Raw genomic sequence first — 27,371 nt, 5'->3', positions numbered from 1 at the left:
TTTCCAAATGAAATAATTAAGAAATTAAATTATCTGTAATTTATCAATAAAATTGTCATTAATGAACCACAGATCCATTCACTTCTTTATTTTGTAAATATCATCATAGATGTGTGCTATAATTTGTCAATCCTGTAACCTAATGAAAGAGATATGCAATGCTTGAGAATGTTATTTTCTCTGGATAAACAATTACATATTGAATTTTGGAAAAAATGTACAGTTACCTGCAGACTATATTTTTAGAACCACTGATATATGTAAGGTTTATTTATGTTACTTAACAGGAATACATTCAAAGAAATACATCATTAAGCAAGCATTATAGTGTATACTTAGACAAACCTATATGGCATAGTCTACTAATTTAGGATATATTATAATATAATTGTAACACAATGATAAATACTTATGTATCTAAACATAGGAAAGATACAGGTGGCTAAGAAGTTTTTAGTTCCATTACAGTTTTATGGCATCTCCATCACATATGGTGTGTTGTTAAGTAGCCCATACCTGTGTGTATATTTATATATCTATCCTATAAACCTTTAGTGAATTAGATTCATATTCCATACAAAACACATTTAATATTAATTCTTTTTGCCTCTTTATCCTTACTATTTTACATTTCTGTGTATATATTGTCTACTCAGACCTTGTTTATTAATCAGACTTATTATACTAGTGAAGTTTCTGATTAGCAAAGAGAGGAGATAATAGTAAAAAATCAAAACAAAATATCATTATTTTCACCTGTTTTTGTTTTGAATTTTGATTAAGACAGGAATGTCCAACCCATGGCCCACTTAGTATTTTTATGCAGCCCACTGCACCCTAAATTTTTAGGTGTATTTTCATTTACTTTGGTAAAGTATGTTGTAAAACTTATTCTTGTTTCACTGGATACACTTTGACATGGCCCACCAGTGGCTAAGCTGTTCCATTCCCTGAACACTGAAAATTCAGTTATGGGTTCACGCCTTGCTCGAACAGGTTGGCTATGTGGAGTTCTCCGAGTTTTATCCATGTCTGTAATGCCTGAATACAGGCCATTTACCCTTAAAAGATCTTCTGGAAGGCATTATTCCTGTGCATTCTGGCTATCATAATAAATGTATCCAACTACTAATACTATCCAATGAACATACACCACACATTCCATGGGGTGAAATAGCTAGAGAAGCTTGTATCCAACTTGCTACTAAACAAACAAACACTTTGATGCTATAATGACAAAACAGTTTTCTAACACCAATTACATCTACAAAACTGTTATGATTGTGGAATAGTATGTACTGTTGTGAACAATTCTTTTCATGCATGAAAAACATCAAAACTGCTGAAAGAAATAGGTTGAATGATTCCCATTTAACTAACATTTTTAGAATTAAGTACCATAAAAGCAGATAGTGACAACATTATAAAAGAAAGGCAATGTCAAAAATTGCATTGAATTTATTTGTATTTTGTGAGTGTAATTTTTTTACTGTCAGCAATACAATATTTTTTGTAATATTATATATTTGTTATTAAAATTTGATATTTACATTTTGAACTTTTTAAAAGCATATTTTTATATAAAGTACCTTTGTGGCCTGCTGAATAAACCTAAATTTCTAATTTTGCCCATTAGGAGAAAAGGTTGGACAACCCTGGACTAAGATCTCCTCTCTTTGCTAATCAGAAACTTCACCAGTGTAATAAGTCATATTAATAAACAAGGTACAAGTAGACAATATATATACATACAAACCTACATTTAATAATTTTCTCAAACTGTTTTCTTAAAAGTATAAACACAGTTTTTCATCAAGTAATGAAAACAAAATGTTTTGTTTAATCTTTAATATAATTAATTCACATTTTTTAAAATAAATTAATCTGGATGCACAGGGAGTGGTAAAGTTGAACAAACACGTTAGTTAATGTTCAATAGTGTATCCTTTTTGTGTAAACACTGCTGGAGGACATTGTGTATGAGGTATATGGATAGAATATTCAGTATAAATCAAAAAGAATGCTTTTATTGCTGTAATAAAATATAAATGAAATTATTTTAATGAATACTAATACAATTTCTATTCTGAACCAATTTTTTTTCAGTGATTTTAAAAGTTCTGAGTTTTTATGTAAGTTGAACATATTTAAACATAACTAAAAATTATTTTGAAATGTTTTAAGGGATCATAAGCACAACTTACTAGATTCAGTTCTTACATTTCAAGTTTGACTTTGCTGCTTGTCTTATTTGAATGAAGAATAAATCTGATAAATGGTTATTTAAAAAAATTTAAATTTTATATATTTTATACAACAAAACAAACAGTATAAATATGCTTGCATACATGCAAGACGTGTTCAAAAAATTTCCAGAAAGGGTAGTAAAATAAAGAAAAATATCAAAAAACAATTTTTTTTGATCAAATTTACATATGACTTGCTTGTGTCATGCTTTCCTGTGATCGTGTAGTTAGTTCTTTAATTACTATCTCGCATATGCAATAGTAATTTTTGTAAAAATTAATCAAATAACAAAGTTCTTTTTCTAATTTGTCACTGCAAAGTTTTTTTTTACTCTTTCTGCCCTGTGGGCACTAAGAGGGCCTCTTATGGCAGGCCCATTATGGGTTCGGCCAGGCCCACAATGGGGCGACCGAGTGGTGAGGGACGGGGCCCGACATATCCGAACGGACCACCCCCCAAAAAATTCCTGGGGATTCCTTGACCCATCCAGATTCAATCCTGGGTCCCCCAGAGCGGTAGGCTGCCACCTTGACCGCTCGGCCATCTGGCCTACTTCACTGCAAAGTTTAGAAGAACAGAGTTGATGCTTCAAAATTTTCATTAATTTGAGAAAAAAAACTAGAGAAATGTATATCCCATTAAAAAAACAAACTTTACAAACTGCTTTCTCCTAAAGTTTTATCATCAGAATACTTTTGAGTGGCATAAGATTTAAAACTGGATGAATTGCTATGATAATCAATGCACACATTAGCAAGAAGAACTGCAAGAAACAATAAATACATTTTTTGTAATATAGGTTCATACAATCATTTAATAATTTTTTTTTGTACTTTCACCCAAAACTGCAAAAAAGTGACAGAAAAATAATTCCAGCACAATAATGTTAGGCCACATACAGTTGTTTCAATTATTGCATGCTAAAATGTGAGGTCATTCAGCAATCACACCTATTCCCCAATCTAACTCCTGGTGACTTTTCTTTGCTGGTTTCCTTTTGAAGTTTACTTTTTGAGTCAAAAGAACTTAAACAAATCAAATTTTTCATTTTTTAAAAAAGGTGATTTTGAACTAAGAAAAATCCTAATTTCTTTACAAATAACTTAAGGAATGTTAATATTATTAGCTAAAATAAGCATCTATTTTTGTTTGTTTTATTACTAATGTTTATATAATTTTTAAATTTTATACAGAACATTTTTTGACTTTTAAAAAATTTAACAGGAAGTGTAATAACGACAATCTAAATTAATGAAAGTTTATGCAAAACAGACCTATATTTTCTGTCATTTATGCTTGTTTACTTTTATACAAATGATAGTTTCATATGAATTATAAAATTGATTTTGTGTAAGAAGTGATAAAACAAATAAAAACCACAGTCATAAGGATACAAGGATTAAATTGATGGAACACTTAGAGGACTTTAGAAAGGGAAATTTGCCCCGTATTTAGGTATTAGGTACCCGTACATGAAGTAAACTTGGAAAACCATAGCTCGTTTGGTCAGTCACGAACCCAGGATCGGTTCAAGTACCACAACACTGATGGTCTTGAAAGGATACAAAGCCATACCAATAGTTAATTTATAAAAAATTTTTTTATTAAAAATTAACAAATTTTCACAATTATCAGTGCTAAAAAGAGTGGTTACGTTGTGGGTATTACAAAATTAGTCTAGCACTCATTAATTGATTATATAAATCTTTTTTACAGATATTTTAGAAACGTGTTACTGTATAGAAATCTAGCAAAATACAAACCCAGTTCATTCAGAGGGAAGGAAAAAAAAATTTTTCCCCTATAATTCTACACTACCAAAATTCTGTGAACTGCTGCAGATCCTTCGACGCTGATGTGATCCACTCGATCCAATTCCATTCTGTGAGGTAAAACGGAACTCTGTATTCCGTTGACCAGAATCGAATAGCTTTCATTCTGGCACAAAATCTGAATTTCAAAATGGACTCCCGCCGAAAACGGAAATTTTCCCGTAACGCGAACTTCTTCGCCCCATTTCTCGTCTTGTCGACTGTTAATGACGATCATATCGTTGCCCGACGACCATCTTGGATTGTAGTGTAAAGCGATATCCGCGTGTTTGCTGTTATCGCATTGTAGATTGACTGCCATTCTGAAAGACAGGAAGAAAGAAAACGTTTAACAATGGGCAAAATGCCCAGTACTGTGGTAGGTCCAGAATTCGATATTTTGGATCGTAAATGTAATTCGAAGGCATGGAGGCCTGGAGTAAGTTCAAGTATCTCGACTGGGCCTTAATTCTTGCATATTAAAACAACGGCCCGTATAATTATACACCCGAATTATGAAGTAAATCATCGCCTGTCACTTAACGACGTTATCAAAACTTCTAATTATGGCATCAATCATTCATCTCGACATTTGAATGACATTGACTGTTGCAAAATCAGTTATTTTTGTAATATGTCTGTCTATTAACGGAATTTTTGCTAAAAATAAATTTATAGAACACGTAAACGTCCCATGAAGATAAAAGTGAATATTAGTTTAGTATGAATCGTGTGTATTTTCCGTTTTATTCAAGTTTTACTGTATTTAATATTCACTTAGTGAAATACAACACAAAAGCATTTACAGTAGTAACACAGGTTTTACTGCAGTATTTTAATATAGTAAGTAATATTTCACTAGGTGAATACCAAATACAATAAAACCTGTGTTATTACTGTAAGTATTGAAGTACTAAGTAATGTAAGCGTAACTTAAGTATTGCAACACAATACAGTACTTAGTTGTGAAGTACAGTACTTCGCTACGTGAATATTAAGTACAGTAAAACCTGCCTAAACAGAAGGAAAACTTCGGAAGGGAGCGATTTTTTGTTTTAAAAAACCCATTCAAGTCACATTTAGTGAAGTACTAAATTCATATTTAGTACTAAATTCATATTTAGTACTTCACACACACGTTCATACCTTCCTAGTTAACACTTATGCCCACGTGTCACGGTTGACGATCTGCTTGTTGTTTAAGAAGGTCAAAGGGATTCTTTCCAAGACAAACAATTGGGAAGGAACCATTTACCGCGTGTTTTTAGTTCCGTATAAGTATTTTAAGTTTAGAATTACAATATAAGAAAAATTTACACTAACCTTTCAGGCTGTTTATCGATTATACCCGATATAACGACGATATTTCCCGCTTTTAGCCCATTTATTATTCTAGAAGTAACTGGAAGCTCCTGAAATAGTGAAATAAAAGCAGAGATTAATCTGAGAATTTTTTTCTTTTGTAATTTATTTAAAAAAAAAACTTTGTAAATACCGGAAAAAATGTCTGAAATTTGGATTTCTGCAGATTCTTAATTCCTTCTTGCGAACTTTCCGCCTGCAGATGGGTCTGAAAATAAATTGTTATATAAACAATTTATCATGTCAGGAGACATTAATTCGCCTGGTGTACCAAATAGTGCGATTTATTTTGGAAAATGTCACGTGTAATTTCCGCCTGGGGAGGGAGGAATGCAGAAAATAGTTATTTCTTTTGTGATCCAGTATTCTTAGACAAAACAAGTCTCTTCCAAAAAGGTAGTCATAGTTTCGGAAATAGAAGTCGCAAATCAAAGAGTAAAAACGACTCAGACGGAAGAGATGTGTGTCGTCGGTAGGAAAATATTTTGAACCTTCTCCAAAATTGACAAGAAGCTGTTACTGACCGACATAATATAAATAGTAAGAACGGGAAAGTTAGCTTCCATTTTTAAAGTTGATGTTGATTTCTAATATAAATCATTCCAGCTGTCAGGTTTAAAACAATGGATCAAACTGATTTTTCTTTTTTAAATTTATTCTTAACATTCCCAGTTCTTCACCGAACAGGAGAATGAAACACTGAACTACACATAATGGAAGATTTGTCAGTGGAAAGTTAAGATAAGAAGCATCCTTTTTGTTTTACAATAGGAGCCTCACAGCGAAAGAAATCGATCACAAAGATGCATCATCCATAAGAAGAATAATGAAAAGTGTAGAACAAATTACAAATGCGTTGATACAGGTCTAATCTATTTATCGCGTGGTTGCAGAACACCTCGCTTTATATTGTTTTGTGGTGTTGGGGCATTTAAAAAAAATACCGCATAATTCGGGTATAAATAACTGGTCTTTAATTGGTTTCATTCTTCACAATGCATTCGTTGAATGAGTGGGCTTTTGTTCTCGCAAGACTCAAAGACAAACAAGAAAGGATCCATATCTAATTAGTTACGAGACATCTTGTTGTTTGTATTTGTAAAAGACCGTGTTGTAATGCTAAATACTTCGTTACCGAATAGATTAAAAAGTGATTTGTGCTTTTTTACAATGAAAGTATGTGTATGGAATTCACGAAGATTGATGAAAACAACACGCATTTGACAGCTTAATAGTATTAATATGTAAACACTACTTACCGGTGTGCGATCGATCCACACGTCTTCTATATTAACATCACCTTCGATATACAGTACGGAAGCGTAAGAAACGTCTAAACGATGTGAGAATAGGGCGAAGGAACTTTTGTTCACTCTAATATTAAATTCTTCTGACGAAACAGCAATCTGAAGATAAAATTGTTCACCCTCCTCAAAGGGCATCTTGCCTTTCTTTTCTTCGCTTCCCCAATTATCATCGGATCTCGTGTTACGTACGACATTACGGTCTTCAAAACGGGGGTTAAAATGCAATACGATGTCGTCGTGCTTTCCAGGACCACACTGGATGTTTGTCACAAATCTAAAAAGGAAAAACAATGTTATTTTTTGAGTGGGAGGTGAGAACAAATAGAAAAAAAAAAAAAATGTGACACTCACTGCTCTGCACCGTGATTCACAGTTCCTCTGATGTTGTATATATCTCCAATTTTGGCATTTCCTGGTATGGCTAATCTCAAATGTTTCGGCTTAAGAAGATATCGAACCATTAATCGATGATTAAAATGAAAGAATTTTCATGTTTGCAACTTACCATTGTTTCTACTGGTATGTGAAGTGACTGCACAATGAGATTCCCCTCAATACAGAGATGAGTTACGTTCGTTAACGATAAATTTTCTCTGTGGGTAAAGCTGCAGAACAGATCTCCATTGACTTCAACCTGTCAAAGAAGGACTAATTTAAATATTACGCAGCAATTTTTGAGTTATTAGAGTCGAGATCTTGAATTCTCAATACCTCGTAGGTATTTCTGTAAGAAGTGAGTATCATGAAAAAAGGCTTTCCAGGCACGAACGGGGATTCCCCATCCGTTTCTTCCTTACCCCATTCTTCTTTATATCTACTGTTTCTAACAACTTGTCTACCGGCATCACTGGGAAATCGTGGATTAAAATGGAAATATATATCAGCAGTTTCGTCACAGGCACCTCTTTGCAGGTTCACAGAAAACCTGTATTTTAGTAAAAGGAAAGGATAATTAACAAGACAGTTTCGCACGAGAAATTCTCGAATGAATTATTATGCATATGAATCATTAATATTATATTATCAAAGCTGTCCGTTATTCTCTACATTGCACGCGACACCGACGCTGCCAAAATAGTATGACGTTCTCCACACCTCAAACATTGGATACATTCCAACATCACGTCAACATGCCGATAATAAATGACGTCTCGCGCGTCTATTTTCTTAAGATATTTCTTAAAAATTTAATTTTAACCACTTAAAAACTTGCCCGGAACAATCGTTGGGCACAATTCCCTTGATGTAGATCTTGCTACCTATGTTAAGTCCACCGGGTAATCCACAGATGCACGGCAGCGACTAAACGGTAAAAAAAAAATTACAAAAAATGGAAAATAAAGATACACGCCGTGTTAACTTAGTTAAAAAAATGAATAATTAATTAAAGAATTTACCGGATTTCTGTAATGCAAACCCGCTTCAATATCGGCTTTCTGTATCAGTTTATCGAGAAGAGTCATTCTTGTCCGCCACTTTCTTTACAACAAACAAATATGCCGTTTGGTTTGGTAGCAATCCACGTACCGAAACCGCCCAAATGTGCTCGATTCTGGTTGGTTCGATACGAGTGTGACGTTTAATACAAGTGGCGGTGACGTAGATTAACAGGTGTTACATTCCTTTCGATATTAGTAAATATTGTTATATCGCTTAGTTGGAAAGGAATTTTGTCGACTCGAACAGATTTCCAGTTCTTTTGTCATTCGAAATAAATAGTTTTGTGAGTGTTCTTGCCCTATTTTAATTATTCTTAACTTTTTTAACGGTCACGTTGCCAAATTCGTGTATTGTCGAGTTTGATAACACGAGAACGTGTTAATTAAAAGACACGCTTTAGTACAGACGCACCTCCAACAACGTCCATTTTTTAAACAAAAATACATACATACAGTATAACTTCCACACAACGGATATTTTTATAATATTCCCGTCCGTGGTAGTTGTTCGGAGGTTTGTACTTGGAATAAAAATCTATAGAAATAAAGTAGTATTGAAAGAAGTCGATAGAGTCGAACGGTTTTTATTATCTTTATTGTTCGTTAGTTGTTGTATAAAGCTTTAATGATTGTCTGGAATTAATTAGCAGGAGGCCTACCTGTACTTCAAACTTTCAATAAAGAACTTACTAAACAATTGACTATACATCTACATATATAAAGAATGTTTATAAAGGGGTGTGTAAACCAATTTTTAAGGCTGTATGAGGGCAGATTCATGTAGGAAATTCACGAAAGTTTAGAAGTGAATTGCTGTTCTAATGTGAACAGTTCAAAAAAAAAGAACTGATCTTATACTTTGTCTTAAACAATTACACACAATTACACATAATTATATGCTTAAATTATGTTTAAATTATTGATAATATAATGCTAATAACATACAGATGTACAGTACAAACAATACTAAGTAGACACAAACTAGACTAATGGAAAAGTCAAGGCTACGTAAAAAATTTAAGTCTAATTATATCACATTTTTATAGAACAATTCTAAAATAAAAATTATATTTAATATACAAGATATTTAAAGTATTTTTAATTTAAAATTAGACTAAATTCTGGGTATTAGGCCTACTGTATGTCATGAGTAAATTAGTGATTCCAGAATCTCCCTGAGTAATAGTCACTTAATAGTGTAGTGTAGGCCTATAGTGTATTTATTTGGGCATCAAACGAGATATTTTTAAGTAACTTTGTGCAAGTGTCAACAGTTGAAGCATAATTTAAATATTCTAATTTACTCATTTTGTCTTATGTAATGCTAATTGTTAAGTATATTTAGGCCTGTGTATAATAAGATTATGGATTATTCACCTCGTGTTACACATTTATTACTTATTATATTTTATTACAAAACGAGGAATTTCAAAAATATACAAGTTGAAATTCCTTATCTTATGTTTTATTGTGTAAGAACTGGTACTGTGTTTAATAAATGACAGAGCACATTGTTCTGATATTTTACATTTAAGTTTAACTCGAAATCGAATAGTCATATTATAAATTATTCTGTCGAATTGTTTGTTCCGTTAAGCTTAAATGTTGTGTCATTAGAAGGCAACGCTGTCGTTTGGCCCGGAGGGCTCCTTAAATTTAGTCTTCTATTTAATAAAATATGACACTATAGATTGGGTTTGGGTTCCATTCGAGGCTTTCGTTATACACGAATATGAATTAACTACTGAATGTAACATTACACAAGTTTATTATTATGAATTTTAATTGTTATTAGCAGATGGCCGAGGCTGTTAAAGAGTGGTCCTACCGCTCTGGGGGACGAGGAATCAAATCCGGGCGAGTGACTTCAGGAATTTTTCACCTGTCATCCTGCTAAACCCACGATGGGTATAGAAAAAAGGCCTGTAAGTGCCCACAGGGAGGAAAGAGCTAAAAAAAACACACACACAAATTAAAATAATGGGAATTAATATTAAGGAAATAAATCTTTGGACTTATTTATACCGGAAATTTTTACTACAATAAGCTAATTTTGAAACAAGTTAACAATTTCCTCAAGGTCGATATAGTGATTAAACTTTCAGACCTGTCTATGACGTCAGCGGCTTTGGTGCCAGACCGGATACAGCATAAAACGATGGCTCCAGTCTCACCTCGCACATCTTGTCCTTGATATATGTAATTTAGATCTACAATTGTCTCAGCCGAATAAGAATTGCCAAAATATATACACGATACGGTTAAAAATTTTTGGAAATTCTTTCTTTTTATTGAGTCAAGAGGATATCCACTTTACTTTCTCTGTTAGACGTTATTTTTAAAATTTTCTGGCTTGGTTATTATGCCAAAAAGTCGAATTTATTACCAATGGTTTAGTCACAAAGTATGTGTTTTTATTAATTGTGCTTTATTTAGTAATTGTTAAAGAAAAAATATAAGAGGTGGCGCCATTAATATCTATTACGGTATTAAAACTAATTCGGATGTTGAACAATAAACTCGAAGGTTTTTATTTTTTTCCGGATAAAATGGAGAGAGGTATGATTCATCTGTATCATATCTGTAGGTGCAGTGTGTAGGCACCGGCTTGCTTAGTTAATCCCCTCGTTTATAATGTTAGAAATAAATAAAATTATGACAAACTTAACAGTTGTGTACACGATTATACATCATTTACGCATGTAGAAAGGTGAAAGTGAAGCTAGTCTTCAGCTGTAGGGACTCTACCTTTATTTCCAATGTTTGCCTCGAATTACTTTGAGAATTACGATTATAATATGTGGAGTTTTTACGCCATCCTAAGGTCAATGAACGGTCAATATTGGGAATAAGGGGCCAAAGCTCCCCTAGTAAAATATAACAAATTAATATAAAATGAAGACAAAAGATTTGCCTTAAGATTTATATATTTTCTTTTGGGGGGCGCTTCCGACGTTCGTCAGTGTTGGTGAGTTTTTGAGTGAGCTGTTTTTTATTGAATTATAGTGCTTTGGATATGTTTGCTTCTACAAAATGTNTAAAGTTTAAATATATATGTTTTTTAAATTATGTAAACATCTAAATAGTTTCGTAACATTTAGAAATCAGAATTATTATTAGAAAACAATAATTATTACAGAGAACTACTGTTTTATAAGTTATGTCATATAGTCTACTTTTAGCTATTACCAGATATTAATTGAAATGTATTTACAATTTTGACATTATATTTCGTTAAAACGATACGATTATTTGTCATAAATCCGCAATTTCATCCAAATTAGTATTTATTATCTTTGTAATTGTTGACTACACGGAAACTTCGAAACAAAAATGGCCGCTTTTCCTTTTCGTCCAATCAACATCGCACGATTGCATAAAGCATGCCGAAAAGGATTGTGGTACTTTCCATATCTAAAGCTTTAGGTAAGAATATAGTGTTGTAATATTAATTAATTTTCTCAATCAAAATTTTAAGTTTCATTTTGACAATGGATGGCAAGTTTTCCGCACTTGCTTTTATGCCTACCTTTTTCAATTTATTTAGTTTTTACTTTGTTAAGGCCTAGGCCTGTTTAGGTCTGTAATAATTTTACTTGTTTTTAAAATAAACTTGACTTCGTAGTTGTATTCTGCACGAGGAACCTTTTAATTAATAAACGGAAACTACGTTTCGTTCTTGTAAGAACCGCTGGTTGGCGTGCAAAGCAAAGTAACCCTTTGTTTGCCTTAAAATATCAAAAATACGTTTCAAAGATAAGACAAACTAGGTTATTTACTTTCAAAGATATTTCTATATGAAGTTAAAATCTATTGAATTTCAAATAATTCGGTTATTTCATTGTCTAATTGATCGGAAATACAATCGATTCCATAAATTTAATCGTTTATGGTCACGATAATTTCAATGCACGGTGTGATGAATCAATAAAATAATAATTACAGAGAATGTTGAATGAAATTAATTGAATAGTTTGCCAGCCGAGCGGCAAAATGATCGTCTACACCGCCACGAAGGATCCGGGTTCAAATCCGATTCGAATCTTTGGCTCTCATTTAGTCTGTCATCTCTATGACACTAACGCTCTAAATTCAACGTTGCTGGAGATTGCTTTTTCTGATCGCTAAGCAACTTATTCTCTTAAGGCACACCAGGAAATAAATTTCCTCAATAAACTAATGCTCATTTTACGAGGATAACACTCAAGTATTCGATAAGAATGACGTGTTTTCCATTTAAACAGTTAAGTCATTCATTTGCATAATGTTTCTGGAAAGACTACCCTATTGGTAATAATGAACAGACAAGGGAAAAGTACAAAAAAGAAAAGAAAAAAAATTAACGCAATTTTTGAGGTGTGTCATTACAAATATTAGTTTGACAAAATTGAAGTTATATTGTTACGCATTCTAGTCACGTGTCTGGATGATTTGCATGCTGTTACAGTTTTTCTCTCCTGAAGACGAGCGTGCTGGTTAATCACGTGATTGAATGTGGAAGAAACCGGAAAAGTGAGATAAAGACACAGGCAGAGGATCTAACATGCAAACCAGCAAGATATTACGGTATGAAACAAGTGTTCTATCTGTTATTCGTATTATTTTTATTACTAGTTTTTCGTATTGTTTTGTAACGTGTTGAAATTAACCTGTAGAATAAGCCAAATTTAAGAATCGTATAAAGGAAACTTGTATTTTCCGGTCCCGAAATCGCACGTCCAGTAAAGTTGGAGCATTTGCTCTGTTATCGATGTCGTAAGAGGAACGTATATTGGCATGATAATGACAAGCGTAACCTTCGTAATTAAAATTTTAAAGCCATCGTCATTGACACTACAATAATTTATCATACAATGCTACTGTGGTTGCCAAACTGTGATCCTCTGACCCTTTTGATCCTGGAGATACTTTTGGAGGATTCGAAAGTCCATTTTCTAAAAACGATTTTACTCCTTATTAGCATTTACAATTTTTTTTTTTTTTTTTATAAAACCCACACCTATCCTCAAAATTAAACCTTTTTTTTTAATGTTAACAGATTGCGCCACCAAATGTTGCCGGGAAAGGCAAGCAATTCGTTGCTGGATATTTTTTACTTGTATTAAATTTTACAATATCTTAATTATGTTATTTTAATGAAATTTTTTTTTTCAAATTAACGCAATTCAAGATCGTCAAAAATACAGTAATAAAATACAATAATAATAAGCACCCGGGGTATCTTATATTTTATTAAAATTAATTACCATCTAAAAAGGGGCGAGTTTCATCCATAGAAAGTCTCCCGCCCGTTGCCGTATTTCATTAAACTTATTGATAATAGGTGAGGACGAATAATTTAAAAAATAACTTCAATATTTATTCAGTATACAAAGTTACGTTATTCTCACAATCGTGCTTCTGTTACAACAATTCACTAATTCGATTTTATTATCTGCTGCTTAAATAATAAGTCCAATAGGACAAAGAAAAGAGGGCGAACAGAGTTGGAAACACAATTCTGGACGCTCTGTCGTAACAATTGACATCTTTTTCCTTCATAAATCCTTGTGTTTTGTCTCTCAAGTACGACAACCACGTTTTCGCCACTTTCTTTGACACTCTCTTATCGTCCGTTTGCGCGCAAGATGGCCGAATGTTGATGACCTTCGCCTAGAAAATACAAAAAAACGGACAAGATATATGAAATTTCACGTTAGAGTAGGTTGTTTTACGAAATATTGTGAAATACCTTCATTTTTCCCTTGGAAGATTCGTATCCTAAAGCGTATTCCACTAAAGAAAAGAATACCATAAGTATACAAACTATAAACCAGACATCCAAAGCCTTCAGATAGTCCGCGGGGGGGACGAAACTTCTGGACTGAACTAAATGCGTCACTAGGGTAAGGATTGAAGTGACTCCTAGTGTGATACGAGCGGGCGCTGCGTTGATATCGATCCAGAATGAGAGCCAGGAAAGCACCACCACCAATGTACTGGGAATATAAATGTTCATCATGTTACCGGTCAGGCGCCGTATAAAGGTAAAATTGGCGCACAACAGCGTGAAATTACCTATAAAAGACATCGTAAAATAACTGTTAGGTAGGCCATATTGAATTTTCTTACAGCCCCAATAATTAAATCTAGTCTAGCCCATCGGAGTAATTCAGATTTACAGACCAAATAAATTTTGCAACATCGCGCCATTAAGACTGCTCTGGGTTCGAATTCCAAATCTTCCGATTGGAATTTGTAACTTAACAGGTCAATAGGCCGTACATAAATTACGTAATACGGATGTGGGTGGATTTGCAGGAAATCGTTACGATGCGTTACAGTGTTTATAAAAACATAATGCCCGGACAACAGTGTTGCGTAGCGAACCGTATTGTTTACGTCACAGTTTTGCATGTTGCACGTGTAATTAATAATAAAGTAATGCAACGTTCGGTTCCCCGTGCTGTATACAATTAATGAATATACAGTATATATCCCTATAATATAACATTAAATATATATATATATACATTATTATACTTCACCATATACTGTATTATATTTATGGTATACTATATAGCAGTGTTTCCCAACCTTTATTTTGTGCTATACCCCACATAAGCCTTTCTAATACTGTATTCTTATGCCTCCCTAACATATACAGCGGCTATATGGTTAACTTAAATATAGGGTATATATGTACACTACACACCTTTTTATATAGTAAATATTCCACAGTTTATAAGGAAAATAAAACAGAATATTATGTAAATACAGTATATAATTTAACCGATTAGAATATAAAAATATTATTTTATAACGCGTTTTCTGTTATCGGAAAAGGCCCAGTAATAAATGACTTACCGCTAACCCATCTTTGCATTAGTTTGTTCGTTGTGACGTCTATAATTTCAAATTTCAACAGATTCATATTTCGGAGATGAATACTTCTTCCGTAATTTCGATAAGGACTATCTTTTTCTCCCATCCATTTCAGTATTGCTTCTCGATCCGTATTCGCCACTTTATTATTAAATAAAATCATTTAAAGTATTCTCTAGATAAGGTTATCGGTAGTATTAAAATTTAAATGACTTACTAAATGATATTAAAAAGGTACAATGCTGAACGTCCATGGGAAAATTGTGCAGATTCATCATACAATTGACAATAAAATTGATTCTAAACAGAAAATAAAAGTATATTAATTCATTTGAAATCTGGAAAATTAACAATTAGCATTGTTTGTTGTTCGCTTTCTTTGAAAACAGCTTACTATAGAAGATTTTTTTTTTTTGGAAGTTATTCAAAGTTTCTTTAAGTGAATGGCCGTCGAACTTCGATTTATTTACTTTAGGCCACGTCTTAAGGAACTATTGGAATGTTTTCAATGTTTATTGAGAAAAACAGAAGTTAAGAATGTCAAATTCGGTATTTGTAAAATATTCAAATACCAAACGAATAGCGGGTTCTCTATTGGGCTATTATAAGATTATAATTACTAAGCAATTTGGCAGAAGGCAGAACCGCTAGGCCGCCCTCTCTTGTTAAATATAGTAAGTCATTTTACGTTTTATATGAAACGAAAGCGCCACGTAATTAAAATGAAAGTTTAAATAATAATAATAATAATAATAATATTTTTTAAAATTAAAAATTAAAGCCGTTCACACCTGTACTTATAACACAAGCAGTCGAGGCCGCGCTAAAGCTTGTGCAAATTCCACGTTTGCACGGGATTCCAGCAAATGCGGGAAATTGGGAGTTTTCAAGGCTTTTTTCACCTGTGTAACACCCAAATGTAGGCCCAAAGAAAGCCCTCCCGGGAGGCATTTCTCTTCGACAGATCGTGTTGCCGTATACAGCAAACATTATATTAATACATGCGGTATTTTACACTTGCAAACCCTATTAAACTATGCGAGTTTTATGTTTATGATTTAAAATTTCCTATTCAATTATATGAAATTTTTATTCCACATTACGGGCACGTTATTTTTCTCGTGTCCGTATGTTATGACTACGAGTGTGAACGCCTTTGAATGATATTTATGTATATAAAAATCTAGAAACATACCATACCTGGCTACATTATACAACGATTGATCGGGTAGAATTTTCAAAACCGTGTGTCCGTATCCAATATTAAATCTTTCTGCTTGTTTGCTGTTGGGAAAAGATAAGTAAGGTTTCCAAATTTTATCTGTTTCGTTTTCGGGAAAGAGCACCGGATATTTCGCCACATATCTCTCTAAATTTAATCTCGGATCTTTCCAAACCGTGATCAGAAATAGAAGAATACGAAAATCCTAAGAAAAGAATAGCGTGTTAGAAACTGCAACTTAAAAAAAAGAAGCTGCAAAATATACAGGGTCCTCTTGCAAGTCTGGAACCATAGGAGCCGTGTTAGATCTTTGTTTGTTCTTGTACGGATAAAACATGACGCCGTGTAAAATGGAACTGAATTGGAGTTATTTTGGTGACGTGAACCTACTGCGGGTCCACACCACCAAAATAAAGGATTTGGCGTAAAGTTGGCGAAGGATTTAATATACCGTGTCCAGATTCACGCCGACTGCGGGTCCTCATCTGGAAACAACTCGAATTCGCTTAATTTTATTCGGCGCTTTGCCCTTTGCCCGTAAGTTCTGTGGCTCCAGACTTACGGAACATCCTGTACATACACATTATATATTATTAATAGATCTTCGCGTGTGTTGTGCTCATTGCTTAATCGATCTTCACTTACCATGCTAATTTCGTTGATATTGTCGATACCTATCACTTGGCAAGATGTGTATACGGAGACGGGAGAATCTGTAACGAATAAAATAGAAACATTAACCAAAATAATCTTTTTAATAAAAAGTTAAGGCCTGTCAATGCTCCAACAAAGATTGTAGGAAAATTAATATGATTTTATTATATTAGGTCCGTATTATATTTAGTTACAGTGTATACTGTACTTGTGTTTGTGTTGTAGATCAGTAAAAGTATAGCTCATTTGAACCTTACATTACTGGTTAAAATGAAACTAATATTTGTGTATTAATACACAACATAAAATTTTAAATGTTAAAATAGTTTTTTTTTACTGAGTTCACACTTCTAAATGTGTGAATCACCAAAAAAAAACTCTTGTAATATGTTATTAAATCTCAAAGCTTGCTTAATAAAACCAGCAACGAGTTGCTCCACTTTCCCGGCAACATTTTAAATTTTGGTGGCTCCCATTTGTTATTTTATTTTAAAAACTTTTTATATTTTAAGCTTTTTTTTGCCATTTTATAATGAACAGGGATGGGTTTTATAAAAAAAAATTGTGAATGCTAATAACGAGTAAGTCCGACGTTATTGGAGATGCACAAGACCGACTTTATCTCACCACCTCGTCGACCTTTAACCTCCAAACTTTAATAGCATCAATCCCCCTAATACACAAACCTTCCTGCAAAATTTCAGAAAATTTCGACAAAAAGCACGGGTGTCATTAAGCTTCAAACAGGGTGAACATAATCGTGCCAACACCTACATATACGCACACTGACATCCATACACGCAAAAAAATTCAGGGGTTTTTCTGTCTTTCTCGACATTTCAATGTCCCCGAGTCCGAAAATATAAAAATCTCGGTGGTCATTTTCGACCATTCCTTCTGTTATAATAATTCTGCATATTTCTCATTCTCAAATTTTCTCGTAAAAATGTGCAGAAAAACCGCGACACATTTTATTAAAGGTCCTGTTACTATAAAGGTCCGTTTGGTAGTACTATATACAAAGTACTACCAAACGGTGCTACTTTGGGACAGATTTAGGAGGTGGCAGGCTGCAGCTCTGTACCCTTTCTAGGAGGTTTCCTAGTAAAGCCGGGTACTTCCGACTGTAAAAGATTTTATAAGGCATATTTTTTTCCCTTTCTGCACCCTTCGAAAGATTTTTAGATCCACTATTGATCTGGTTTGTGCTGTCTAAATCTAATAATAACCGAATGATTTACATGCAAATGTGCCGCCAAATCATGCAACATGAAAGGCTTTTGGATCATCTTGCAGAAAAATATTATTTGCTAACCTTGACCGAATAAAAATCGATTCGGATCGTGTTTTACTATTGTAAAATCGTTTATAGTTTTTAATTTTCAACTACTAGTATTTTCTTTCGAATCGTAAAATGTAATTCTATGAAAATCGCTACTTTATTGTCATCGTTTATAGTTTAAATAATTAAACGATAATAGTTATTTTTTCCCTGAACAACTGTAACATATTGATTAGAATGATTTAAATCTAGTATGGCTGCTGGCTGTAAATACAAATCCATCACGAAAGCCATTGTATTTTAAACGTTGGCTTTCGTGATGGATTTATATTTTATAAAATTTCATAAATAATTAACTCGCGTATGAAATAAATTTTGCAACTCTTGTTAATGATGATTTGAAACCAAAAAAAAAAAACAATACATATTTTTATACGCGCGTGACGTTATCGAAAATATGTTTAAGTTATGGAAACGCAACACTTGGGCGATCTGCCTATGGGGGATGCCTTCCGGGAGGTCTTTCTAAGGGAAACTGTCCCCTATTTAGGCGTTATACAGACGTGGAGAAAACCCGGAAAACTCCACGTGGCCAGCCCGTCCGAGGGAGGCGCGAACCCACGACCGAACTCCCAGTGTTCAGGGTACTCGCTCGGCCACTGGTGGGTTCTCGAAAATATGTATCGTGTAAATTTCGATAACGTCACACGATCCTTGTGAATTTTCACTTAAGTTCTATTATTATTGACTAATAATAGAACTTAGGCCCTATGTTTTAAATTAATAGGGGTATACCTCGCTAATACGGCGGGTTAGTTTCAGACCACCGCAATAAATCGAATGATGGGTTTTTGTTTTCGTTTGCCATGCGTATAAAATTCTGAGAACCTATTTACACTAGCATTTAAAAAACCTAGGTCTAAAAAACGATGAAAAAGTAAAAATAATAAATAAAATATGTAATACAGAAAGCCCCATAAGAGCGAGGCAAACGCCGAAAATGAATACACAGCGAAAATCCTCCAAACGTACACTTTCGCTCGGAACCATTGATGGTCGCGAGGTAGGAATGATATGCGAAGCGCGTTAAAGCGAAGTACCCCTGTATTTTATGGGCGATTTAGTGAAATAAGAGACACTTCGCTTTTAAGCCATGCAGTTATATTGTGATAATTTCTATCAATGGCAAAATGTACTGTAATGCACATTGCTCGAGTTATCCGAGTAACAGTTTAGCTGCAGAATTTAAAATTGGTGAGATGGTGGGTTCAAATCCCGCTTCAAATGGATGCTCGTGAATGTCTCCTTTGTTTACGGGTTATCCAAACGGCGCTTCGTCGGAGTATTGTTTTGAGCTACCTCAAACGAAACCCTCGCTAGCTAATGTGCCAATCTTAACACTAAGATTAAATTATATTAGTATTACGTTATATCCAAGACACTTATAAAATATTTCTGTATAAATAAACTTACTGTTAACAATTGGCGCGAAATGCGAGTTATAATCTTCCGGTACAATTCTGTAGTCCATTTTGATGAAGGCATAAACAGTCAATAAAACAGACGAATGCTCGTGTGTTGGAAAGTAATCAATATAATTTGTTTGGTGAGTTTTCATTGCGCATAAATCGCATGTTTTAAAACATACATGGCAGTTATAGTGATCGATGTTTGCCAAAATAGAAGCAGTTAATGGCATCGATATTCGTCTATTGTTTAAATTATCTGCTTGTAAATCTGCAATAACGCGCTTTAAATATTTGTAAATGATCCGATAGGCTAATACTTTTTTTAGAAAAACTCTTGTAGTTAATATTGTGTTATATTCGTAACGTGATATTTATAAACATAATTATAGTTCTTTAGATTAATTAATATACATTGAATTAAAAATTTCTGTGCGGTTATTTTTAGTATTAAGCACAATTTCACTATTGATTTACTCAAATCTCTGTTGAAACCTTTTTCAAAGTTAGAATTTGCTTTGAAAAATTAGTTTGTCTACTGTAAACAATGGCAAGAAATACCAGTTTACCTACTTTTTAGTAACACGTAATGGCGTGTTAAGGCGCTGCTGAACACTACATTTCGAGGCATTCTTCGAAGTATCGTTGAGGCACCCCGGTTGAAAATAATGCCTGGTCCGATTGACATAATTTTTTTTTTAAAAAAAAAACCTAAAATTCTCACAAAATAGGGAACAATTTTCTCTCTTCGTGGAGACCTCAGAAAGCCGAGGCTCTTTAGGTCCAATAGATCCAATCTGTTTAAGGAAGGCTCTGCCTTTGTGTAAGACTGACTAGAGTTAACTATAAGATTCAAATATATTATTATTAGGTAAACTTTTTAAATTTTTTTCGATTATTAAAAATAATTTATTTATTTTATTTATATTATAAATGTTGGCAATGTATAAGAACAGGTTTGTAATTCTTTATTGGACCCCTTACAAACCTGTTCTTATACATGGATATATTGTTAAAGATTTGAGGTAATTTTTTTTTTTTCTCTGGAATTCATCAAATATTTCACTGTTCAATTCGATGATGATCAATAGAATCCTGGACTTGCCCACAAAATACATTAAGATTTGGGTACAACAAATCAATTTGATTTATTTTAATTACTATGGAAGTTGTTTACTGTAACTTTGAATATTATAGAAAGGGCTTCGTAATTGAGTTTTATCATAGAGCTCGGACACACGTGTAATGTTAAAGTGCCAAATTTAATCGTTAATATCTCCAACACCAATGAACCAATTTGAAAGAAAATATTTAATAGATTTAGTGTTTGCGATGAGGACTACGGAAACCTTCAATTTTGAATAAATTCACAACTACTGGCCTTAAAGTCGTTGCAAGTACTGTACATTAATGTATTTTCTCTCGTTTTAATTGATTACAATTATTATATAATCGGCAGATTTTAATCTGTAAACCTTATAGGTCCTAATTTCTATCGTCTCTCAAATTTAATACAGTTTTAAAACCCTCCGATGCAGCAATAAAACCATCGAACACACTAGTCTTGAGTTCGTGCCTCACCAACGGGCCAAAAGCTTATTAAACTTCCTCTGCACGTAGAGTCCTCGTTTTTTTTACGTTTTTAACACTTAAATAGGTACCAGTTTCCCGTAGAAGTCCTCTCGTGGGCATCCCCGCGGCAGATCACCCACGTGTCGTAATCAAACAAACAACCCTTCAAATACTATTTATCCAACTTCAGCAAACGTCCCGTACATCGAATTTTAAATACATTTATATTTAGCTTCAAATCTTTATTCTTTAAAAGTACACGAAAAGATTGAACTGCAGAGGAAGACTGGTAGTCTCATCCCATGACAACAATACCAAAGTCACGTGCGTAAGTCCAAACAGAGGAATTAAAAGTATCGATACGTGAGAAAAATATTTATGAAAATCAAACACGTACAGTAAATAAACACAGACTTCGAGGTCTCCCTGGGTTAAAACAATAGTTAATATTCCATAAAATGATTTTTAAAACTTCCAAACTTTAGTTTCCGTGCTGCGTTTGTTTACTGCCAACAATCGTACAAAATTTAATTATTTGAATTAATGTATTTTAGGTGTTGTCTCGGCTACAAAAATATAATCAGAGAAAACATTTAACTCCTTTGGGAGGAAAATTTTCGAATTGAATAACGTGACTTCCGGTTTGAATCGGAAGTTCGTATTCACTTAATCGGGGCCTTCGGCTTCTAAGCTTTCCACTTCTAGTCTCGAATTTCATCTATCTAACACCCTTCTCGAGATTAAGGAAAGGCAGACAGTGGGAATTTATAGGAACCCCGAAATTTACTCTATTATATAAAACGTGATACAAGAGCGATGTATATTACTGATTATTTGGTAAGTAGGTGATGAAAAAATATGTTTTATTGATTTTATTTGTATATAAAACGGATAAAATCAACGACTTTCGGTGGAGAGTAGAACCTGGTATTTGTGAACGACCCGCCTCACTCTTCGCCTTTTCTATAATTTCTATAGTAACCGAATACTTGTGTATTAAAATCATGTAATTTGTACAGGCCATTGTAATTTTAATAATAGATGAAATAATACAGTATAATAATTATAATTATCCGACTACTTTTGTTCTGTTTGTATATTTTACAATATAAACGTTTAATCTGTTTAATTCTTCAATAAATTCTGTCGCCAGTTAATTAATAAATGGTTGTTGAGGATTAACCTTAGCATGGTTGGGTCCCGTCGTCCCTTTCATTTCAGAAATGTCCTGGTAGAATCGTTCTCCATTCGTCGCTCACAGCACACGTTCTGTGGAAATATATCGAGATGAGAATGGAGAAGATGAATCTTTAAGGTCATACTGTAACCAATTTCAGTGACTCTGACACTAGATATTCATAGTTTTTTCCTGTTTTCCAGAAATCCTCTCACCACTGCTTTGAACGAATTGATTATTCACCAATAATTGCACTATTTTTCAAATAATATAAAAAAATTTTCCGATTGGAAGGTTTTTGCGTGCAAAATCGTGTTCCCTAGTGTTGTTAATGCTTATTTATTGTTTTTATACTGATATTAATCTCTATGATATTAATGTTTGTTGAATTCATGATACTCCTCGTTACTGAAACATCTATTTTTTTTTTTTTTTTTTTCAACTTTCCACCCTGTGGACAATAGAAGGACTTATTTTAGCGAGTTTTTTTTTTTTTTTTTTTTCAACTTTCCACCCTGTGGACAATAGAAGGACTTATTTTAGCGAGTCCATCGTGGCATCGGCCAGGGCCATAGTGAGGGACGGTGCCCAAAATATCCGGACAGACCACCCCCGAAAAATTACCTGGTTTAGGAGGACAAAGTCTCCGTTCAGAGAACGTTCGCTTAACCCAGGTTCTATTGTTATTAGTTTAAAAATAGTGTCTAGACAAATAGAAGTTTATTATTTATTACTTATTTTTAAATTTAACAAATCATAAAATTTGAATAAACTTCGGTTTCTATTTTTTATCACACAAGTACAATAATTGTCATTTATTTATTTTATTAAGTACAGGGTTGATGTAATTAAATTTTCCTTCTTCGGGGTCTTCTATAGCTCGATCTAACAACCGGAACATCGCCAAATTTGGTAGGTAGATTAATTAGAACATGGAAAGCGGGATTCCGCAAAATGATTTTAATGCCGAAACTCGCCGAGAGAAGTAACGTGGAGCTGTTGTAGCCGAGCAAGCCCATGCTTTGGAAAATAATACGGTGACCACGCATTATAAAGTGAAGAGAAAGCGTCAGAAAGGCATTCTTACTGATAATTATCGACTTGCGCAACACGTTCCTTCAGACAGGTTCTGTTATTCTTATCGAGGTTGCAGTGTTTAGTCCACGAGAACCATACTACCTTTCATCTTATAATTAGTCTGACTACCAAATTTGGCGACGTTCTGGTTATTAGATCGAGCTGCTCTCCGAATAAGAAAAATTTAATTACGGCAACCCTGTACTAAATATCTATTTATGTAAAAGTACGTAACCACTCGAAAATGGCAACAGAGAAACACGACAACATAATTAAAATGAAAACGGATAAAGTTGTAACGGGTGAAGCTGAACCTTTTACCATCTTTTTCGGTCCTCCGTCCGGAATTTCGTTTTCTTTTTCGGGTGGAAGTGTCGTAGATTCGTATTTTGACTCGGTCGTAGTTACCACTGTAGTCTTTTGTGTAGTGGTGGTTGTAACCTCTGGTGTTTCGGGTTTGATACCTTCCTTACAGAGATTTTCTTGAGAATAATTCAATAGCAGACAGACCTTAACACAAATTGTAAAATTGAAAAATAACTCGGCAATGTTGTTATAATTTTGTTATACAAGCAATCAATAAAATAATACATAAATAACTATATAATTATTTAAAATTCTTATTTCTCTTTCTCTCTATATATATACACTGTCAGATTGTCAGACCTGTCTTATGTGGCTAACTCAGTTTGGACACTACAATTCAATGGTGCTAAAACTACAGCTGTGTTTTGCTAGCTTCCTTTACACTATACAATAGAGTTGAGCTTTGATGGTGGAGGCAGTTCACATTATACACAGTAGTTTTGGTTTAATGTGAGGACATTTTAAAGCCACTTTGATTATAAAATAACCTCTAACACTAATATTTTATTAGACTTTCATATATTTCAGGTGTAGGCCTACGCCCCTTACTAGAGTTCGGCAAAGCTCGGCTCATTCAGTAGAATTCCATGACAAAAAAGTCCTTTAAAAATTGCAATCCAGGATTAAAATTTTTTAATCACATTTTAAATTTATTTAATTTAAAATATATGCTCTCCACCTCAAATTAGTAGTGTCTTGCCCCCTTCACGTCATACTTTTCCTTTGCCAATAGAGTCCTGCCGGTTATCCATCTAACACCTTTCGGAGAAAAACTTTTGAATTGAAATAACGTGACTTCCGATCTAAAGCGGAAGTTCGTATATAGTTAATGGTGGCCTCATGCCTCTAAGATTTCCATCTCTTCTCGTTTTTCATCTATCTAACTTCGTTCTCGAGATCAAGAAAAGACAGACGGACGGACGACAGTAAGGATTTATAGGTCTACAATTTTTTTTTCAAATTGCACTCCAATATATAATGGTCTTTCCACATGTAAAGATGTGAAGTAAGCAAGCTGCAATTTTTGTAGCTCGTGCAAATCCGTCCCTGCCCAAAGTTGTGACGTGTCTGACTGTATACGCCATTTTTAATTTAATATTATACACGAATACAAATTTGCATTATGTACAAAATGTAAAACTATCAATAATTTTTAAAATATTACTCACTTTATCTCCTTTTAAGATGCAGTCATAAGCCTAATTATTAGGGAGAGGAAAAAAAAAAACACAAATTAATCGGTTTAGAAGGATTTTAAGTCTTAGAATTATATAAAATTTAAAAAGAAATGGCCGTTATTACAGGTTACTTTTTAAATATTTCACCTAAGGAAGATAGTGTCTTCCTTGGGTACGAGCCCGTAGTATAGTAGAAGATACTTTCTCTTCCTCGTGTGAAATCTTTAATGAATTTTAACAGGTAATACTTTGCGGAATATTTAAAAAATTATATTTTCTTACTTTTTGAATATGTTGGCAACTACATAATTTAGTACGATTTGTTTTAACTTCTAAATAAACGTCTTGCAGGCAGTAGGCAGCGTCGGTGTACTGCAAAAGAAGGCATTAATTAACGCATTACCCATTCTGCAAAATTGCGTACAAAAAAAACCAGTAATACCTTGACCGAATTCTCTTCCGATTTTCCTAAAATGCACTCGAAAGTTTTGGTTTTCATAATATTTTCTGGAAATTTTTCGTAGTTTAAATATAAGTTCGTACAGTATACGCTAAATCTTCGTATTAAAAGTCGTACTTACGGCATTTTAAGTCGTAACAGACGTTGGCCATGTTCTCTTGGATTTTGGGACAATTTCTATCATCGCATTTAGCCGAATTAAAATACGCAAAACTCGCAACAACGGTCCAGAAAATGCGATGTATTAGAGCTAAGTCTGCCATTTTGACTTTCGTGTGTCGTAATTTACTATTTGTATTTGCAGAACTGCAGCTGTGTGAGCTTAGTACTTGCACTGCCACCGAAATTTAAAATATTCTCGTACAGGAGACTGTTCGTAGTTTTTTTTAATCAATAATTAATGAAATAAACCTTTAATAATACTTTTTTTCTATCGATTAATTAGATATCGTTTCGTTTCTAATAACGTATCTCCAGAGGAAAATGGCGAGACGGAAAGTAATTAAAAGCGTAAATTACGTGCGCGTTATTGTTCGATATTTTAGAATTTTATATATTTAATTATTACGTGTGACCGAATCTCTTGTACATTCTTTTGGTTTAAATCGGTAATGAGGAATGTTTTCTGTAAAAGTAGGCGGAGTTGCGGATGCTTCTAGCCAGCTGAGTACCAATCTAACATGCTCCAAAACCGCCAGTAGACTAGGTATTAAAATATTAATAATACATGCTAGTGATACGCAAAACTAGTAACATGTATCCTAGAGATGGGCGAATACTCTGTTAATAAAAAAAATTCAATACTATGAAATACTTCTAATATCGCGCCATACGTACAGTACAAAACAGCGTCTCTTAGGCCGGTTTCAGATAGGGAATTTTTCGATAAAATCCCGTAATTTGGGGAAATTTGCACACTCTTCGGGAATAATTGACTAAAATAATTATTGATATTCCACGTATTGAAAATATTAAAAAATGATAACGTTTTATCGATTTTTTTTTCAATTGTCACACACTTTGTCTTTCGTTTATGTACAGTACATATTATTTGTCCGCGTGGAATTGAAGGTATTTAATTTTCCACGTGTAACTCGGGGTTTTTTTTTTATTTCTGAACGGTACTTTCTTAATTCTAATAAGTGCTCTCCAGTAGCCGAGTGGATAAAACAACCGAACACCGGTAGTTAGTCGTGGGTTCAATGGGCCGACCACGTGGAGTTTTCAGGGTTTCTTTCACGTTAGCAACATTTAAATAATGTCCAGCTTCCCGTAAGTCTTCCTAGGATGCATCCCCTCGGCAGATAGCTCACGTGTCGCATTGTCGTAACCAAATAAACCAAACTAATTCTAACATCGTCACAATATTCTCGATTCTTTTAGTGGTGCAGTATAATATAAGTACTATATATACAGTATATACTACAAGTACTATAATGTAATAAAGGGTTAAAAGTACGAAATAATCTAATAGAGTATTTCGTACTCTAATCTTAATCTTTGGTATTATTTTCTACCCAGGCAACGATGGGCTCATCTGCTAGTAATTTATAAATCTACTAGCAGACCCCGCCACGCGTTGTTGTGGCTCAAAATGTATCTATTATAAATTTATAACACTTTCCCGTGGGGGGGCAAATTTTTCGAAAAATTTCTTCTTAGTGTACATTCTCTTGACGTACCCTATTAAAACGCAAAAACCCGCATCTAAAATAGTATAAATAGAAGCAGAGTTCTTTACCGTAAGCCTTAATCCTAACCATCTTCCTTCAGTGGGGTTGAATTTCGACATGTATATTATATAAAAACACGTGCGTATTCGAATGCAGCGTTGTGTCAAAATTTCAAAGGAATCGGTAGGAACAAACGAACATTACATTTTTATTT

General features: G+C 33.6%; 3 protein-coding genes across 3 annotated transcripts; all 3 read right to left on the bottom strand.

Moving 5' to 3' along the window:
* Nucleotides 1–3,828: 3,828 nt before the first annotated feature.
* Nucleotides 3,829–8,265, bottom strand: LOC111618905 (galectin-6-like). The gene is made up of 9 exons (XM_023360531.1): nt 8,125–8,265; nt 7,941–8,029; nt 7,439–7,652; nt 7,233–7,361; nt 7,079–7,167; nt 6,680–7,001; nt 5,554–5,628; nt 5,382–5,470; nt 3,829–4,381 (listed from the first exon to the last, which is right to left on the bottom strand). The coding sequence occupies exons 1-9, from the start codon at nt 8,188–8,190 to the stop codon at nt 4,057–4,059; spliced, it is 1,398 nt and encodes a 465-aa protein (XP_023216299.1). The 5' UTR covers nt 8,191–8,265; the 3' UTR covers nt 3,829–4,056.
* Nucleotides 8,266–13,514: 5,249 nt separating this feature from the next.
* On the bottom strand, nt 13,515–19,719 carry LOC111618892 (glycine receptor subunit alpha-4-like). The gene is made up of 7 exons (XM_023360518.1): nt 19,662–19,719; nt 16,898–16,965; nt 16,231–16,457; nt 15,248–15,330; nt 15,013–15,171; nt 13,898–14,223; nt 13,515–13,818 (listed from the first exon to the last, which is right to left on the bottom strand). The coding sequence occupies exons 1-7, from the start codon at nt 19,717–19,719 to the stop codon at nt 13,597–13,599; spliced, it is 1,143 nt and encodes a 380-aa protein (XP_023216286.1). The 3' UTR covers nt 13,515–13,596.
* Nucleotides 19,720–23,211: 3,492 nt separating this feature from the next.
* Nucleotides 23,212–26,017, bottom strand: LOC111618887. The gene is made up of 5 exons (XM_023360511.1): nt 25,606–26,017; nt 25,467–25,531; nt 25,307–25,396; nt 25,016–25,045; nt 23,212–23,990 (listed from the first exon to the last, which is right to left on the bottom strand). The coding sequence occupies exons 1-5, from the start codon at nt 25,745–25,747 to the stop codon at nt 23,697–23,699; spliced, it is 621 nt and encodes a 206-aa protein (XP_023216279.1). The 5' UTR covers nt 25,748–26,017; the 3' UTR covers nt 23,212–23,696.
* Between the last annotated feature and the right edge of the window lie 1,354 nt (nt 26,018–27,371).

Source organism: Centruroides sculpturatus, unplaced genomic scaffold, assembly GCF_000671375.1.
Source record: "Centruroides sculpturatus isolate CEXI.00-Female unplaced genomic scaffold, Cexi_2.0 scaffold58, whole genome shotgun sequence".
In the NCBI taxonomy this organism is placed as follows: domain Eukaryota; kingdom Metazoa; phylum Arthropoda; class Arachnida; order Scorpiones; family Buthidae; genus Centruroides; species Centruroides sculpturatus.
Note: the sequence above shows the minus strand (reverse complement) of the source record. Positions and strands in the feature narration are given on the sequence as shown.